At 57.1% G+C, this 13,458-nt stretch overlaps 1 protein-coding gene across 2 annotated transcripts in view; it reads left to right on the top strand.

Moving 5' to 3' along the window:
* The window catches only part of CPNE5 (copine V), a 93,369-nt gene extending 80,160 nt beyond the window's left edge, over positions 1 to 13,209 (top strand). For both annotated transcript variants that reach the window (XM_004673428.2, XM_012723096.1), the window contains 8 exons: positions 891 to 952; positions 5,274 to 5,320; positions 7,445 to 7,626; positions 8,410 to 8,537; positions 8,790 to 8,892; positions 9,681 to 9,738; positions 10,117 to 10,190; positions 11,420 to 13,209. In XM_004673428.2, coding sequence (XP_004673485.1) covers positions 891 to 952; positions 5,274 to 5,320; positions 7,445 to 7,626; positions 8,410 to 8,537; positions 8,790 to 8,892; positions 9,681 to 9,738; positions 10,117 to 10,190; positions 11,420 to 11,638 — 873 coding nt within the window. In that variant the 3' untranslated portion in view covers positions 11,639 to 13,209. The remainder of the gene's footprint in view (positions 1 to 890; positions 953 to 5,273; positions 5,321 to 7,444; positions 7,627 to 8,409; positions 8,538 to 8,789; positions 8,893 to 9,680; positions 9,739 to 10,116; positions 10,191 to 11,419) is intronic.
* Positions 13,210 to 13,458: the final 249 nt, after the last annotated feature.

The raw sequence follows: 13,458 nt of genomic DNA, 5'->3' as shown, positions 1-13,458 counted from the left end.
ATTATTTGGGCTAATTGCTCATCAGCTTTGTCAAGCAGAGGCCCTGCCTGGCCCACCCAGTGAGTCAACAGAGATGGATGAATCTGCACCAGTGCAGGAGGCAGGGGCGTGAGGGTGGAAGGGGAACTCCCCAAACCCTGGAGTGGAGTTCTCTTCCACAGTTCCTTTCTGCTCCAACCTCTCTCATTTAATTGGTTCAGTCTGCTAGGCCTTCACTTGCCACTGTGATCCTAAATTGTTATAATGAGCTGCCAGGTAGCTGCCTGTCTTGGCAAAGCTGATCCTAAAGTCACCAGGAAGCGTGGGCCAAGAGGCCTCTAACCAGTTACCTCCAGAGAAAGGACAGTGTTGTATCTAAGAGGCTAGAGACTGCGAGATGCCAGAGGAATGAGATGGGACAAGTTAAGGATTCAGATTAGCACAGACCAAGGGGATGACTAGTTACCAGGATAATTAGCAAATGTGGGGCTTGGCAACGCTGGCAGGGAGTGTCAGGACTCCCCCTCGCCACCCCAGGCCCCACACCAGGGCCCCGGGACTAGCAAGCTGGTGTCGACTCAGGGGAATGCCCGGGTGTGAGGCCCTGTGCACCCCTGACAGAGACAGGGCCCGCCTGGGGTGCTACTTGGCACTGGGGACGACGGTGTGGGCTCTAGAGTCAGCAAACCCTGTTCCCATCTCGTTGCCTCCCGGCCGTGTCTGTGGACACACTGCACCCCTCTTTCAGCCTCAGTTTCCTTGGTTATAAAATGGGGCTAACAACAGTATTTCTGAGGGTGGGCACTGTGCACAGCTGTGCGCGAAGCTGGCACCTGGCTGTGCCCGTCCCTGGCAGCAAGCTGTCTGCCCCTCTGTGCTCCCTCCTGACCAAGCTCCCTTTTGTTTTCAAGGTCACGCTGCTTTCCTTTGCTGTGGAGTCAGAGTGCACATTTCTTGACTACATCAAAGGAGGGTGAGAAGAGACGCAGCCAGGTTTCTGTGGTCTCAGGAGAGGGCTCCAGACCACCATGTGACGAGCACTGGTCCCACGCTGGCCTCTCCAAGGCCCTGGCAAAAGCCCTGACCCTGGGCTCTGAGCAGATGCCCAGTGACTGAGTGCAGGCAACTCACTCAGAGCTGTGATGCCCCTGGGCCCTGAGGGGCCCCTGGACCTCAGAGACTGGCCTGGGTCATGTCAGGCCCCCTGCAGAGATGGGCTAGGAGGTGGAAAGGCTCCAAGGCAAAGAGAACCAAAGGCTTGGGGAGGTGGAAGGAGGCCTGGACTCGAGTTAGGGGCGCAGGCGCTGCCCTCTTTGCTATGAATCTGTTGGGTTGCTCTGGGCAGGTTACTCTCCCTCTCTGGGCATTAGCGCATTCGTGTTCTCCTTCCTATACAAAGAGGTTGGCATGAAGTGAGTTGTAAGGCTCCTTCCAGCTCTCAGCTTCTAATGCTTCTGGGCAGGATGGTGGGGAGGGGAAAACATGAACCTGTTCGTTGTCATCAGGGGCCTGTAAGGGGCCAGAGAGACAGGGGGATGAGACTGGGGATGGCCAAACACTCGTTTAGAACAGAAGGAACAAGAGGGGTCATGCCAGGCCCAGGTAGGCATGGCGGCCTGGCGGCTCCAGCCAGAAGCTCACAGAAAGAGCCTGACTCCAAGGTGAGGTCCTAGGACGCCCAGCATGAGCTCTGCCAGCGCAGGTGCCAGGTCAGGGCATGGGCAGCCGAGAGTCCACAGGTGCAGGCAGGTGAGTAACTACACCTGTCTGGAAAGGAGACAGGTGGGGCAGCTGCCAAAGACTCATCCCAGCCAAGTGACTTGGCTGCTTGGTTCTTTGGGGCAGAGGGGAAAGTCAGGTCCTGGGAAGCCGCCTTCACTCTCCTTTGACTCCCTTCCCTGCTGCCTTGGACCTGCAGTTGCTCCTATCTGCTGAATACACACCCTCCCGCCAGTCACCCAGAGGCCTCCCTGCACCTCTGAGCCATTCCAGGCCCCACCTTTGCCCTCCCCTCCCTCACAAATGGCTCCTTCTCCAAGGCACCCTTTTACCCTCCTCCTTTGCCTAGCGCCTTCGACTTAGAGAACACAGCACAGCAGCAGATGTTCATAATTCCCATCTCCACGGGGCTCCATTATCACCTTGCTGCAATTCTTCCCTAGGAGTGGCCCTGCCCTCCACACCACTAAGGGTGGGGCGTTGACGCAGGCAGAGACTAAGGAGTTAAAGGGCTGGGTGCTTCGAGATCCTGTAGTGCCAGGAGCACTGGGTGTTAAACACCAGCGCCAGCCCTCCCCCACGCCTCTCTGGGAACTCTGAGGAGAACCTGAGCAAGAGAACTGGCTCCAGGGAGAGAGCAAGCAGCCTGCATGTCCGGGCAGGTGGTGGATGGCGGCATGTGTCTAGGGACGATCTCCCCCGCCCACCTGGACCAGGAGGAGGGGTGTGGGCACCGCTGCGTCCACATCAGAGGAGGAGCTAGTTGTCCAGCAGACTGCCTTCTGCCCTGCGTTGCCCTTAGGCGGGAGAGGAGAGTCTGCAGGGGCTACTTTTCCCACAGCAGCACCTCTTCCCTGAGGTGTTTCAGAACCCAGAGCAAGGAGAGAGTCGTTATGGAATAAATCCTGCCTCTCCTCACCAAATATTTGGAGGAGCTGATAACACCCCTTAGGTGTAATCCTGTAGGCCAGAACTACCTTCCCAAGGCTGTCCCCACCCCTCCCACCCCCAGCACTGCCAGCGGAGTTCTTGCCTGCCACATGTCTCCCTTCCTCTAACAAAGATACAGTCTCTATTTCACATAGAGAGATGACAACAAATAGCACAGGAACAGAGTAGGTGAACTGCTGATACAAAACCCCTCCACCTCAAAGAGTAATATAAGTAAAGGTTTTTCACATGTAGGGTAGTAGAGGTGGGTGGGAAGATACTCCACGCAGTCAATCGGAGACCCAGGTTCCTGCCATCTTGTGGCTCCCTTTTCTTCTCTTTCCATTGGATGCTTTGCCTTCAGGCAGCACATGAGGGGGACAGAGTGCTGGGAGGAGTTCTCTGGCGTGGCTCTCCTGCTAACCATGTCCTTGACTGTTGTGAGTTGGGGCAGGGTTCTGGAAGGGAGGTGGAGATGGCAATGGGCAGCAGCTAGGCTGTGGTTTCTGATAGAGACAATCTGCTAAATGCCGGTGAGGTGAGCGTTGTCTCACCTGACATCATAGCTAGCCCTAATTTGGAATCGCCAGAATGGTTTCCTCAACTTTGATCCCAGAACCCCCCCCCCCCACACTCTGAATCCCTGAATGAGGACAAGGAATGTTTGCTAAAGATGCAGATTCTAGGGGCCCATCTCAAACCTACTCAATTCACATCCCTGGGAATGGGGCCCTGGGATCTTCTCCTTAGCTAAGCTCCACTAGGGATGCTCGTTCACTACAGTGTAAGAACCACAAGACTAGACTTACCAGGCCTTGTGTCTTGTCAGCTTTGTTCTGTCAACATCTAGCACATTGAGAAATGAGGGTCTAGAATAGCTAAACCTTTAGCTAGTTTCAGCCCTGAACCTGAATCCTCAAAACCCAATTTTCTGTTAGGGAAAAGCACAAGTTAAAGTGGAGAGGTGGTATAATAAACCCCCAAGTAACCCTTTACCCAGATTCAGCAGTTACCACCTTGTGGCCAGTCTTGTTCCATGCACTCTCCCTTCATCCAGGTGTTGTGAAGCAAATCCCAGACACAGTTCTTTGCTCAAATACTTCAGGGTAAACTATCTCTAAACGATAAGGACTCTTTTTGTCAGTGACCTACCATAACACCCCTAAATCACACAATTTCTTAAAGCCAAATATCTAGTCATTGTTCAAATTTTGCCTGTTGTCTTTTTAAAAAATATTTATTTATGGGCCCTCCCTGGTGGCGCAGCGGGTTAAAGCACAGCACTGAGAATCTAAAAGCCGCTTCCGCGTGAGTTCGATTCCCGCCTGCCCCGGAGGTGACCATATGGCGTGGCAGACCTCTCCTGACCCGCCCGCTGCTCCCCTCAGCAGTGTACTTCGTCGATCTGCCTGTTCTGTTCCCCACTCTGTCTCTGGTGAAGCCTCTCACCGCCCCTGAGCCTCTGGCCTGTACCCCAGTTCTGTGTGCACAAATAAATAAATCTTTTAAAAAAATTTATTTATTTATGCATACAAGAACCGGGGTACAGACCAGAGATGTTGGGGGTGAGAGTATTGACAGAAGACAGAGTGGGGAGCAGAATAGGCAGGTTGGCTGAAATACACTGCTGAGGGGAGCAGTGAGTGAGACAAGAGAGGTCTGCCGCGCCATGCAGGTCAGCTCCCTGGCCAGGGATGGAAATCACGTTGTAGTGGCTGCAGATAGCCTCATAGTGCTGTGCTTTAACCCCTTGTCCCTGGGAGGGCCCTTGCCAGCTGTCTTGAAAAAATGAGCTTTTCAAATCAGAGATCCAGGCAAGAGCAACATATCGCAGTTGGTTCATTGGTCTCTTTATTCTCTTTCATCTGTTGTTTCCTCTGAGCACTTGAAGAGTTTGCTGAAGCAAATTCCTGCACAGCACCCCCCCCCCCCCCCAGGGATTCTGATTCAGTAGGTCTGCAGGGGCCGGAGACTCCTCCCAAGTGCCCACAGGATCCAATGCAACGGGTCCTTGGGCCCGTCTTCCCTCTGCTCCTACAGTCTCCCACAGCCTGGAGGCCACTGGCTACACACCCCCGTGCTGTCATTTCCCTTGTTCCTCTGTCCCCTCTATTTACCCAGAAACAACTGGCAGGTAGCTCTGGACGCTAAGCGGGATTCAGATGCAATGTTCTTGGCAAGACACACCATGAGCTGGTATTTTGTTCTTCCCTCAGGAGATGCAAAATGTCTGTTTGTCTTCTTTGTCAAATTAATTTTAACCCCAAATTTAACTCCAAAGTTGAGCCAGCAATGCAGTGAGACCCTACTTCACTGACCTCAGGTGGGCCCAGGGGCAGAGCTGGGAGGAAATAAGTAATTATAGCCACGTGCCCACACAGTGCAAGATCATCTTCAAAGATCTTTCATGCCGCCTATCTTTTTTGATGCTTACAACAGTCCTGGGGGTGGGGAGTGGGGTGGGGGTGGGGCTGGCACTACTCCCCCAGTTTTCCAGCACTGGAAGGAGATGAATGACTTCCCCAAGGCCAGAAACCTGGCAAGGAGCTGGGGTAGAAGCCAGGTTTCTCCCCCACCCCCACCCTGGCAGCCTCCCCGCTGGCCTGCCTCTGTCCAGGTAACTCCTGCCCTTCTCCCTCTGCTAGGACCCAGATCAACTTCACAGTGGCCATCGACTTCACGGCCTCCAATGGTGAGTGGGGGGATGGGCAGGGAGCGGGATGGGAGGAGGAGAGGGCATCTTAGAGCTGAGGTAGTTGGTGCTCCCTGGGGGCCAGGTCTCCCGTCCTCACTGCAGAGGGGCCTCTGAACCTCTGGGGGGTCAAGGATGCCATCCAAGTGGTGAAGGTATCACCAGACTGGACCTGGGTCCCTAGGCACTGTGGACCCTGGGCCTACATACCCTGAGCCATACGCTTGTCCCTGAGGACAGCCTGTCTCCCAGAGGCTAGGACAGTACACTGGGCCCACAAGAGCCTTGGAGCAGAGGTGTTTCCCACAGGCGCAAACCCCAGATCACTGTGTCATCTCACCCACAGTGTGGAGGGGAGAACTAGCGTCTGGTCCTGGGGGAGGGCAGGCACACTGCCCAGGGCTTGGGCCTCAACCTTCCTGGGGCTGCCCAGCTTGCTGCCCTCAGACCTCCTCCAGTACTGGGCTGTGCCCAGATCACTAGGAGCAATCCCAGTGCTGAAGTTAATGCTGTTAGACACGTTACGGCCTTCCTTGGATTCTGCAGCAACCTTTGCGGTGCTCAGTGATCGTTATTGGGCCAGTCAGAAGGTGCCCGGGTCTCACACTGATGGTGGTGGTTGGGGGTGTGTGTGTGAGAAACCCGTCAGGACTGCGGTCCCAGACTCATAGAGCGTAGGGTGGCAGAGCTGGGAGAGGCCTTGGTGACAATATCAATGAAGAGTGGTAATAGTGTTAACAACAGGGCACCCCATTGTGAACTGGGCCGCCTGTCTGTGGGACCTCACCCATGTGCCTAAAATTCAGTTGTACAGCAGGCGCACACAAAAGGGTCAATAACGGGTTTATTTGCAAAAGGAAACAACCCAGGGAAAGAGAGAGGGAAACAATGTAACTGGAATATCTTACCAGCTGCCGGGACTTGGAACTCTGGGAACAAACAAACTGAAAGCCCCCAGTCATGCAGTCCTGAGAGCCGTTTCCCTAGTGAATTGTAGCAAATGGCGCCCTCTATATCCCCCAAAGTCCCAGCATGCCTGCTTAACTCTGCCCTTGGGTCCTCGCAGTTCTCTCCCTGGTACTGCTGGGAGTTGTAGTTTCCAGTCACTGGAGTAGGGGGTAGAGTCCAGAAAGCTGGAGTAGGGGGTGGAGTCCACAAGACTCTGCAGAGTTCCTTTAGGACATCCTTCCCCTTAACAATAGCAACACCTGTTTAATGCTCACAACAATCTTATGACTGTGGACAACTAAAACCCCTTCTACATATGAGGAAACTGAGGCTCAGAAGTTAAAGAACTTAGCCAAAAATCATCTAATTAGTAGAAGTAGAGACAGGATTGGTATCTTTGAAGTCTTTGCTGTACTGCCTCTTGTTAGTCAACAAATAAGCAAAATATGGATGACACTGGTGGCAACAAGAGCTGTGGGGACAGTTCAAGCCAGAAGAAGGGATGGGGGACTTGGGAGGGTGGTGACATTCAATCTGCTCCTCAGAAAAGGTCATGCAGAAGATGACCCTTGAGTCACCTGAAGAGGTGAGGGAGCAGATTATGTGACATCTGGCTAGCAAATCCTGGTTGTGGAGCCTTCAAAGTCTATCTAGAACCTACCTGCTGCTCCCAGAGCAGAGGGTACAGACAGTTTTGAGGCCCTGAGGCAGGAATAGCCAGAGACTGGGACTGAGTGAATGACAGGGAGGGTGGAAGGAGATGAGGAGAGGTACCTGGCGGCCAGGGCTTGTGGGGCCTCGTAAACACTTTGGGCTTAATGGCAGGTGAATATGAGGCCTTTGAGCAGAGAAGCAGTGTGATCCGCGGCCGGAGGTCTGACAGGCTCCCCCTGGCTGGTGTGCCGAGGGTGACACCAGAAAGAGGCAGGGAGATGATTCAGGAGGCACCCCATCCTACGAGCTAGAGCGTGGTGGTGTCGCGGAGGAGGGGAGCTCAGGTGGGCTCTGGGTAGACTTCGCAGGGTCCACAACCAGGGTTTGCTAAGGGAATGAACAGGGGATAAGGAGAAGCGCCAAGGGTAGGTGAGTGGAGGGGTGCCTTTGGACACCCCTTTCTGCAGGCTGAGTTTGGAGCGACTTGGAGTGCAGCAAGTGCTTCCGTGTCCTGTGTCACAGGGAACCCCTCGCAGTCCACGTCTCTGCACTACATGAGCCCCTACCAGCTGAACGCCTATGCGCTGGCGCTGACCGCCGTGGGGGAGATCATCCAGCACTACGACAGCGACAAGATGTTCCCGGCCCTTGGCTTCGGGGCCAAGCTGCCCCCTGACGGCAGGGTGTCCCACGAGTTCCCGCTGGTAGGAGGTCCCCAGAGAAAGGCAGAGGGCTGACAGACTGGGATGGGGGCATCTCCTATCCTCCCCACCTGGGGACTCAAGGTGCAGTCTTTTGGGGGGGAAGGGTAGCTGCCTTCTGTGTGCAGGGGGGCTCTGTCAGGGAACCCAGAAACCCCCCCTGACTTTGCTCACAAACACCTCCCCCTGTCTGCAGTCACTCGCAGCAGCCTGACGAGACCAGGTGGAGGTAGAGTGGGGCTGAGGCTGAACTGTGCCCCAAGGTCCTGAGAGAGGGCGAAGGAATGTCTGTTGGGCGACTGCATCAATCCAGGGACTCCGAGTGGGTGCTGTCACGGAGGCCTGTGGAGATGCTGCCTCTCCCTCCCCCCCGCCTCCACTGCTCACAGCAGACATTCGTCACACATCCCCGGAGTGCCAGGCACTGTGCTGGGCCCAGGACACAGGAGGGTGGGGCAGCCGCTGGCCCTGCTGGAGCCTCTCAGACCCTGCGGCACTTTAGGGTGTGCTGCTTTGCCCAGCTGCCCCAGGGACGTGGCCAGCTCTGCTGGGGTCTCTGAGCAGAATGAGAGGACCGGGCAGGGAGCAGGCATGGACTTTGCTGGTTGAGAGCTTGGGCAGCCCTTTGTGCTGGGCCCTGGGGACATCCTCCTTTCCTCCTCACATACACCCCCCGCCCCCAACAAGAAAAGAGCCCAGGCTCTGCCTCCAGAGACCACCCACTGCCCGCCTTCCCACCCCTCCTTCCTTCCTGGGCTCAGCCTCACTCATCCTTTGTGACCCCAGAATGGCAACCAGGAGAACCCCTCGTGCTGTGGCATCGATGGCATTCTGGAGGCCTACCACCACAGCCTGCGCACCGTGCAGCTCTATGGCCCCACCAACTTCGCCCCTGTGGTCACCCACGTGGCCAGGTAAGCGCTCGCATCCCTTCCTCCCTCCCTCACTCCTTCCCTCCCTCCCACTCACAGGTTGGTCTTTCTGCATCTGTCATCCAGGAAGGCGGGAGGGAGTCTATCCACTGACTTGGCTCTCAGGGCGCCCTGACCCTCGGGGACTCCCCTCCACCTAAGAGCTGTGCCCATAAAGTGTTACGTGTTCTCGTGGGGCGGGGGCTGATGGGCCCAGAACCCTGCCACCTGTTCACGGGCCCTGCCCTGCCCCAGGAATGCGGCCACCGTGCAGGACGGCTCCCAGTACTCGGTGCTGCTCATCATCACTGACGGGGTCATCTCGGACATGGCGCAGACCAAGGAGGCGATTGTCAACGTGAGCTGCGGGCTGGGGTTGGGAGACAGGGAGCTGGAGAGGAGTCGTGGGCCTGGGGTAGGGCTGGGCGGCTGGTCAGAGGCATGCGGATCCCAAGGGATGTGCCCTCTTGTTCTTTAGGAAGATGGGCATGGCTTGGGCATGCACCCCCCCCCCCCACCTTTGGGACCACCACCCTCATCCTATTCCTGGCTTCTTCTGCTGAGTCAGAAGAAGAGCCCAGCTGAGGGTTTGGGGTAGGAGTTGGGTGCTCTGGCTGGTGAAAGACCCAGCTGGTAACTCCGAATCCACCTCGGAGTCACCCTGGTGGACACTCTCCAGATGACCGGGCCTCCCTCATTAGCCCATTTCTGGTACCACTGCAGCAGCCCCCAGGCTGGCCTGGCCCGGTAGAGCACAGGGGCGGTCCCAGAGAGGTCCAGGAACGGGGCCTCTCTGATGGGTGGTCTCCCCTAGAGTCACACAGGATAGAGGCCTGCGGGCAGAAGAGGGGGCCGGGGGACCATGCAGAAATAAACCTGTGATCCGCTCCCCCTCTGCCTTTCTGCCTCTCCGCCCCTCCTGGGCTGGTACCCCCCTGGGTTTCTTTGGTCTGTATCTTGGCTGCCCTCTCTCCCCCATTCTCCCCCCTTTTCTGTGTCTTCACTGTTCTCTTCCCCACATCTTCCCTGTCCTCCCTGACTTCCTGCCTTTCTTCTTTTGACCCCCCTTTCTGCCCCTACCCAGGGTCTCCCCTTTCTTTTAACTGGCCCCTCAACTGAGTTTATCCTCCCCATGTTATCTCCCAGGCGGCCAAACTCCCCATGTCCATCATCATCATCGGTGTGGGCCAGGCAGAGTTCGATGGTGAGTCTCCATCACCCCAGATGTTTCCCCAGAGGCTTCAGGCCCCTGGAGTGGTTCTTCCCAGTGCGTGAGTGCAGATGCCCGGGCATGTGTGACGTCTGGGTGAGCAGCAGGGTGTGTTTGTTTGCGCAGGGATGGGAGTGTCAGGGTGTGCACCCCATGCCCATCCCAAGGCTGTGGGGAGGAGGCCCCAAGTCACTCATCCTTTCTTTACCGACCCCACAAACTAGGAGGGTGGGGAAGCTGCATAGAGACTCATCCTATCTCCTGGCCTCAGTTTCCTTATCTCTAGCATGGGGGTCGGGGCCGATGGTCTCTGCCTTGAGTCTACTGCCAGGCCCAAATACCCACCTCGCCCCCATGCCTCTCCCCCCATAGCCATGGTGGAACTGGATGGTGATGACGTGCGGATCTCCTCCCGGGGGAAGCTGGCTGAGCGGGACATTGTCCAGGTGAAGCCCAGACCTGCCTGCCCCATGGAAAATGCAAGAACCCCTCTCTAGCTAGTCCTACCTTTTACCTCCTTTGGGGGTTTCTCTGGGAAGGGGTCCTGGAGGGGGGACATGGGGAGCCCTAAAGAGGCCCAGCCACCACAGAATGGAATAGGAGTCAGTCCTGGGGTCACATTTCTGTCTGTGCTGAGCCCTGGACCACATCTGGAGCTCACCGCTAACATGTAGCCTGTTCCCTGGCCAGAATGCTCCACCCGCCCTCTTGTGCCCCCAGGCTGCCGTGGCCTCCTGCAGAGCTCGGGCCTGGTCACACACATCTCGTGTTGTTTCTGCCCGGCCGCCTGCCCAGTGAACTGGCAACCCCCTCGGGTGGGGCCATCCATGTCTTGAGGCCTGCAGCAGGCCTGTCTGAGAGGACACCACGGGCTTTACCTAGTTCACAGACCCAGTGTCTTAACACCTCGGAGTAGCACGCAGGTTTAGTGAGCAGATAGGTCCCTGTCCTCAGGGACTCCCTGACTAGCCAGGCTGCAGAATGCTCACCACCTCCCCCCCCACCCCGCCTCCCCCACTGAATCTCCTACAGACCCAGTCCCTTGGGCTGGGGAGACTGGAAATGAAAAACTGACATTCTCCCTGATATTTAACCCCCGGGGTTGAAAAAATACAGAGAGTAGAGGAGAGACTATTCCCCCAGGCGTGGCACTCCATGTCATGCCAGAGATGAGGGGCTAGAAACCAGAGCAAGGGAATCTGGGAGGCGGGACCCATGTGTGCCAAGGCCTGGGTAGTGTTAGGCCTGAGGCACTCAGGGGGTAGAGGATGCCCCTGAGAGGGAACCAGGGGCTTGGGCCTGGAGGGGAAAGAAGAGCAGGGCCAAAGAGATAGACAGAAGGCTCGGCCAGAGAGGAAGGGGACCACCCCACGGGCTCTTTTCCAGAAGTCAGGGATTCATACCTTATTTCCTGAGTGCCTGCTAAGGGCCGCTGGTTGGTGCCGAGACTGCTGAAGTTCAGGGACCTTGTTCGATGGTGTGCCCTGGCACGGAGGTGCAGGCCCTGGCTGGGGTGGGCCTAGTGAAGGAGGAGACCACCATACGGGCCTTCGGGGAACGCGCCAAGAGCTCAAAGGTTGAGCGAAGTGGGTGGAACAGGACCCCCGGTCTGGAGATTCGCGGGGCTGGTGTCCACGGGCGTACTCCCCCTGACTCTGCCTTCCCTGCTGGCCAGTTCGTGCCCTTTAGGGACTACGTGGACCGCACGGGCAACCACGTGCTGAGCATGGCGCGCCTGGCTCGCGATGTGCTGGCGGAGATCCCCGACCAGCTGGTGTCCTACATGAAGGCTCAGGGCATCCGCCCGCGACCTCCGCCCATAGCCCCCGCGGGCTCGGCCCCCCAGTCCCCGGAGCGCACACCCCCGGCGTCTCCGCTGCACACTCACATCTGAGCCAGCAGGTGGCTGGGCCCAGGGGAGGCCTGTGGAGCGGTGGGCCGGTACCCCCCAGACTTCCTCTCCAGCAGTCGGGAGCCCAGCCTTCCGCCATCGGGGTGCCTGGGAGCCCAGGCAGAGGGTGGGGCCTCTGGAGACTCCGTCCCAGTTTTCTGGCCTCACTTCTTCCAAATCCAGACTGAGGGATTCGGGTAGGTGGCGGAAACGGAGTTCTGGGCCCCAGCTTTTCTTTCCTTGTCACTGGGCTCGAGCCCAACCAGGAAAGTTCTAACAATCAAGATGGTTGGGGTCCCCTCAGTCCACGTGGGCAGTCCCCTCTGCGTTCCTACACCCCTGAGGTCTGGACTGGCCTCCCCTCCTCCCAGTCCTCTTCTCCAGCAGCTTCCTATGGTGTCTGCTCCTGCACCTGGTATACACCTGCCCAGTGTCTCCCCTGTGCCCTGTTCCCGGTGAGCCCCATGAGGGGTTTGTCCTTGAAGTGTGTGGCCCCACCCAGGGTGGTCCTGTGGGAGAGAGACCCGCAAGCCACAAGGGGCAGCTGGGATGTGAACTGCAGCCACAGGATGGGCCAGTAATGGAGACTTCAGAGTCCCTTCTGGTGCCTCTCAAGCCCAGGAGAGGGGGCCTGGTTCAGACAGCCAGATCCACAGGTCTCTGTGTGAGCCCGCAAGCACCTCCACACTTGACTTTGGCTCCAGGCATCCCGCTGCCCCCCAGAGGCCACCCAGAGCCCTTGGTGCCCACACCTCTGAGCCCACTTCAGGGTCTGGGCACCAAGTAGCCCGGCCCCAGCACTCCCACGTGCTCCTCTACCCAGAGGGACAGGAGTCGGGGCCAGGCCCCGCCTCCACCGCTGCCTGCCCAGGGGACCCCCATGAGGCTCTTTCACCTTCTGGACCTCAGTTTTCACGTCTGTAAGGCAAAGTGTTGATGAGATGGGCCCCGCTTTTCCTTGGGCTCTGATGTCCTGAGGGTCCATTCATTTCAAGCCCAGCTTCCCCATCCTACTCTCCTCCAGAGCACCCCCTACCCCAGGATGTCTTGGCTTTTGGATCATCCTGTTGCCCCCAATCCACCCTAACCCTTCAGCCCTGGGTTCTGGTATCTGAGCCCAAGCCCCTCTCTCTGCTATGGGAAAGATGAGAACGGTGACCTCACCCCGGCCCACCCAGACTCTTCCCACTCGGGAGCAGGTCATGCATGCCAGTCCCTCCTGCCGCATGGGGCCCCTCAGCCCGCTGCAGACCAGGCCCCCCCAGTCTGCTGCCCAGCACTGCTTCCCTCCCTGTCATGCATGATGGTGTTTCAATGCTGTCTGGTCTTGTGCCCGTCTCCGAGACAGTCTCTGTGTGGAATTTGCCTTAAACTAAAGTAAATTTGGTTCTTTTACTAAAGTTCTTTTCTTTCCTTTCTCTGGTGAAAAATAACACAGATGTTGCTGTTTGACCGAGTCCACGATCCCCTTTTTCTGTTCTATTCTTTTGTGCCACAAGGACACACTGAGCTTTGCTGTGTGCCAGAGGGTGTGGTAACCACTGGGGATGCAGAAATAAACGAAACAAAAGAGATCTGTGTGGATTGCTAGCAAGCACACAGGCAGGTGGGGAAATGCATAAGCATGTGAACAGTTAGGTAAATAGCAATTTCAGGTGGCGATAAGAGTTACCAAAAAAAAGTAGAGTGGTGGGCCCTCCCTGGTGGCGCAGCGGGTTAAAGCACAGCGCAGAGAATCTAAAGCCGCTTCCGCATGAGTTCGATTTCCGCCTGCCCCGGAGGGGACCACATGGCGTGGCAGACCTCTCCTGACCCCCCCGCTG

The sequence above is a fragment of the Condylura cristata genome, unplaced genomic scaffold (assembly GCF_000260355.1).
Source record: "Condylura cristata isolate star-nosed mole 26May11 unplaced genomic scaffold, ConCri1.0 scaffold00001, whole genome shotgun sequence".
NCBI classification, from domain to species: domain Eukaryota; kingdom Metazoa; phylum Chordata; class Mammalia; order Eulipotyphla; family Talpidae; genus Condylura; species Condylura cristata.
Note: the sequence above shows the minus strand (reverse complement) of the source record. Positions and strands in the feature narration are given on the sequence as shown.